The 5,337-nt window shown below is 40.3% G+C and overlaps 1 protein-coding gene across 1 annotated transcript; it reads right to left on the reverse strand.

Moving 5' to 3' along the window:
- Positions 1-869: 869 nt before the first annotated feature.
- On the reverse strand, positions 870-2,939 carry LOC114539573. The gene has a single exon (XM_028560215.1). It carries the CDS (start codon positions 2,937-2,939, stop codon positions 870-872), a length of 2,070 nt encoding a protein of 689 aa, XP_028416016.1.
- Positions 2,940-5,337: the final 2,398 nt, after the last annotated feature.

Raw genomic sequence — 5,337 nt, forward strand, 5'->3', positions numbered from 1 at the left:
AATGAAACTGATACATGAGTACTTTGGAGAGATCCAGGATGGTGAATCCGACGTAGATTGGACGGTTTAGGTAAAGCTTCGTCTTCTTCATGTTGACAGCTGCTAAATCTTCAGAGAATATGCGGAAGTAGTCAAAGGATGGAGATGCTGTTAGTTTCGATAGTTTCGTCTTATCGTTGACGAGCTTGACGTTGACGCGCTTTCTCAAATTTTCCATGGTTTTTCCGAACACCGAGTTATTCATCAACTTGTAGAAATCTTTCTCGAAGTCGTTTGCTGCATGTTTTCGTTTCTCGTGTTGAAATCGATGTAGGTCTTTAACCATGGGCTTTGTGGAATACCAAAACGCGGTGGATCTTTGCCAACTTCATGCCAAGTGCCAGGTATTGCTTTAAATTGCGGTAATGGACTACATAATTGGTCTTGTTCCGGAGATTCGGCACCAATTTAGACACAACCCCACCACGAAGTTGCAAACATTCCGACAGGTCTTGGCAGTACGGTGACAACATCTCTGAAGAAATCTTCATTTTCTCAGGTGCTAGAGATAATCGTTGTGAAGATCGTGTAGTTCGGAGGGGTAGTGTAGGTCTACTTCCAATATGTAGCCTTCATCGTCATCGTCCGCAACGTCTATGATGTCAAGTTCTGCAATCTCTTGGTCGGTTAGCCAGTCAAATTCACCTGTGGGTAGAGGTTGCGACATAGCCCAGCCATAGAGGTTGTTAGCATCAAGATACATAACGTAGGAGGTCTCTTGTTCTGGGTCATAATCGGGAACGTATGGATTGTTGGCTTTACCATAGCGGTTGCTAATCATTGAAATTCCCCCGCGAAGACCTTCTTCGATGAATAAGTACATGTCTGGATCAGTTAGAAGCTTCGAGTTCGACTTCAGTCATTTTCAAACACGCCTGCCAGGCTAGACCAGGACTTGTGTAGAAATGGCAGGGATCCAAGTTGTAGGCTTTGAGGCACACGCTTCGAAAATTTTCAAACACATCTGCAAGGAGAAGAACGTCCGACGTCAAGTACAAATCATGGTAATCACCCATGTTCCGACAGGAAAACTTGTTAAATACATTCGTCGCGTGTGCGTAATCTTCGTCTGAAATATGTTCGTCGTTCAACACGTTGTAGAAGGATTCCTTCGGTGGTAAAGTTGGTTCTTCAAATCTTTCTGTACAATCCATGTAGTCGTAGGGGTAGACGCCTTTTCTCAGCAAAAGGGGTGTTTTATCGCTGTCGATGTATTTCTTTAGAGTGGGGAACTTGTCAACACCATCCTTTGCTAGATTGGATACTAACTTCTCCAGCGATGCATTCATAAATTGTAGGGAGTCGATAAAATCCAGATTATCGATGGAGAAGGAGATGTACTTTTCGGTGTTGTTTGGAATGCAGTTGATCTTCTTGTCTTTGAGTTTACCAAGTCCTTGCATGATGAGATGAGAGTCATAACCGCGTAGATTGTGAAGAATAACGGGTACTTGACCATTAAAACTATAGTTCAAATTGCAATCGTTGTGTGCAGCTCCGCGGTACTTTCCAGAAAGATGACAATGGTCACGAACACGGTCAGAACCCAATTCATATTCACAAATATGACAATGGACTGCATCTTGAAACGCTTGCTCTTCTTCTCTCTCAATTCGCATGGGCTCGACCCAATCCAGCTTCTCTTGAATATATTTCTGCTCTTCTTCTAAACACTTCAAAAATTCGTCGACTGCATCTTCTCCGCGATACACGACGGGTGATTTGGAGTACTTCGCATGGTCGGATATAACAATGTAGGAAAATCCACAAGGTTGGTGGTGTTGGTATTTTTCAGTGGAGGATTTTTCAGGATTAGGATTAACTGAGTTGATCTTGGTGGTAAGACTTTCGAAGTCGGCGTAGATTGCAAAGGGCACTTTCAATTGCTTGTGGTAGTCTTTAAAGAACAGTTGAGCATTATCTTGATTAGGGAGTTCAATACGCTGTGGACCGTGTTGGCAACAGTGTGGTTCATGATCTTGGAGTAGGTCCTCTCGGATAAATCCATGTAGACAATACCGGCAAAAGAACATGCGAGATTCGTGACGGTTTTGACTGTAGAGGAATTTATTCAGATCTTTTATAAAACAGTAATGTCTAGTCTCTCCCTGGGAGTATAACAACAGATTCACATGGGTATTAAAGTGTTCTTTTGTGATATACAATGGAAAAAGCACGTCTTCGAAGCCAAACACGTTAATGGAAATATTGTTCTGATGCTCAAATTTTCCAATCTTGTCAATAGTAACAGGAAACTCAATACCAGCAAAATCTAGTTCATCTTGAAACTGTTGATAATGATGCAATCTCTCTGCACTCTGTTTTACTGGATGAAGAGCGGCGAGGACAGACCACATGAAGCATTTGTTATCAGAATTCTTGATGTTGATTACTGCTTTCTTGGCGTTTATCTTGCTGGGAAGAGGGATGTAGCTGGATCCTTTTACTGGAGTATACTGAGCTATACTCAGGTCAAGATGAAGGATTTCGTCTAATACCCAACCACTTCCTTCTCTTTGAAATAAAACTAGTGACTGGGTAATTTTCTGCTTGACCTCCTCTAGTTGATTATGCAGTTCGTGCTGGTCTACTGTTTTCATGCAGAGACTGCGGAAGTGGGATTCGGTAGTCAGACTCTCGCCATTGGGTTTAGGTTTGACGAATCGTACTTTAACACTGATGAACCATTTGATGCCTCTTTTCTCTGCTAATTCGTTGGAAAGGTGACTCAAAATGGATTTTGTCTTGCCGCGTAAGAAGTGGGACACGTCCTGTTTCTGATCTTTCCGCGGTTTCAACTCAATCTTCTTCAAAGAATCGTCAAACGCCGAAGTAGAACTGCAAGGGTTATCTTCTTCGACTTGATCATCGGGTTTACCTTCTCCAATTTGAACTCCCATTTTCTTTGGAGCCGGACTATTATCGCCTTCATTACGCTTTCTCTTCAGTGGATTCCTTTGACAATGAACTTGATGTTCTACTAATTTATCTCGACGGTGGAAATCTTTCATGCAGTTGTTGCAAGTGTGTGTAATCATTTTTTGATGACGCTTCTGATGCCGCCTCAAAGCATCTTTTCGTGTGAAAGACTCGCCACAATGATCACAACAAAACCTTCTTTCACCATGAATACACCGTTCATGACGACGCAAACTTCGCAGCTGTGTGAACTGTTTTAAACAAGTCCTGCAAGTGTTATCCATTCTAAAACAGATAAGTCTGTTAGTTTTTCTGACCAAACAGCCTTAAATAAACTTCACAACTAAAATAAACCGTTCGTTGCTAGACATTTCCCAGGGGGCACCTCAGATTCTTTCTTCATCGGTGCAGCCAACAAGGGCACAGCAACTACTAAGAAGTCTTCGCACATTAATTAACAATTGAACCCTTTCGTTGCTAGACATTTCCCAGGAGACACCTCAGATTCTTTCTTCATTGGTGTAGCCAACAAGGGCACAGCAACTACTAAGAAGTCTTCGCACATAAATTAACAATTGAACCCGTTCGTTGCTAGACATTTCCCAAGGGGCACCTCAGATTCTTTCTTCATTGGTGCAGCCAACAAGGGCACAGCAACTACTAAGAAGTCTTCGCACATAAATAAACAATTGAACCCGTTCGTTGCTAGACATTTCCCAAGGGGCACCTCAGATTCTTTCTTCATTGGTGCAGCCAACAAGGGCACAGCAACTACTTGGAATTTGGAAGTGATAAATTTAATTGACGTCTTACCTAAGCCTCTTCGGTTAACCGTCGATAATATACCAATTCCTTACAGAACTGAATTTACTGATATGACACAAACGATTTCGTTTCGCAGCGGATGAAAATTTAAAGTTATCAGTTGATCAGTTTCTGCACGAACCACGAAATATAAATACAAAACGTTTACCGTTTGATTGTGGGACATAACAAAACACGTAATACGCATGCGCATTATCCTTTGAGATAGATACTTATTAAACGTGCTCACTCTTGTCTATTCTTGCATAGGTAGCCCAACAATCAGGTTTTTTTTTTTTGGTTTTTGATGAAACAAGACACTCTTGCCACAGACTCGGACAGTCAAGAAAGAGATTTCCGTGACGATGTCTCAACAACTTCTACTCAGCAGTCAGGAGGTTCGACGACGACTGACTCAGAATCTGGAGAAGAAATGGATCCCTGGATACCACTAATAGAAGAAGCAAAACAAAGAAGTAACACAGCTTTCGAGGAAATGAAAGAACGCCTCACAAGCGACAAAGGTTTCGACGAGCAATCTGCTAAAGAAAAAGCCTACTTGAATATTATGCCTAGACTCCAGAAAGAATTAGAAAATATCTATTTAGAGCGCCTTTTGTGGATAAGACAACTAAAGAAAGATCTAGTACATAGGAAAATAATGCACACAAAGGAATCGTTTATTCAAAATGATGATTTTGACCCAGAAGAAGCAATAGAAGCTGCAGTTGATAAGAGAAAGTTTCTTATTAAAAGGCTTTTAAGCGACCACGAGATTAAAGATGACGAGGAAAATAAAGACAGTGAAGATTATGACGATGATGATAATTAGACTTTAAATTTAATCCAATAGCAAAGGTTTACCTAACCTTTCTTAAGGAAACCATATATGGCAAACGAGCGAAAAAAAAAATTAGAAAACGTTTTAGGGAAAATTATTATTTATTGCTGTAACTAATTGCAAGACAAATAAATGTTAAAATCGTTAAACCATGTCTGAAATTTTCTTTCCGGCCGCTAGTTCATATGTAAATTTTCATTTTATCAACAAAATTTCAAGTGGGTATGAAATATCTCATTGAGCAGAGGAGCAGTTACGAGCAGGTACACATCTGCTCATCGCACAAATTTGTAACCGATATTCCACCTCATATTCCACGCAAGTACACTTTGAGTAACTCGATAACACGAAAATTGATGTATGGAAATGATTCGTATGTCAACGGCATATTGACATTATGATATATGAGGACAATTAAATCAGGGTTAACGTATGAGCTGAACTGTATCACAAGCATACATAGAAAACGAAATAACAATTGTTTAAATGAACTTAGTCTAATGGTACTAATATTGACATACAAATGTGTAATCGTAGTGAAATAAATTACTCTTCGCAATTCTCAGTTGTGTGATAAGTAAACCGGCATTTGTGTAATTTAAGTAAATTGCTGTCAAACAAACATATCCTGCGTATTTACGCTATTAGGCTTCATTGTTTACCCCATTCCTCGCCCCGCGCGTACTTATATGAATAATAATTATTGCACCAATCATTGTGTAAAAACTGGCAGA

The sequence above is a fragment of the Dendronephthya gigantea genome, unplaced genomic scaffold (genome assembly GCF_004324835.1).
Source record: "Dendronephthya gigantea isolate DGI-Jeju-01 unplaced genomic scaffold, DenGig_1.0 000206F, whole genome shotgun sequence".
NCBI classification, from domain to species: Eukaryota; Metazoa; Cnidaria; class Anthozoa; order Malacalcyonacea; family Nephtheidae; genus Dendronephthya; species Dendronephthya gigantea.

Bases quoted from the DNA above. Each gene is read 5' to 3' on its own strand.
- LOC114539573 (XM_028560215.1), bottom strand. From the start codon at position 2,939: ATGGGAGTTCAAATTGGAGAAGGTAAACCCGATGATCAAGTCGAAGAA.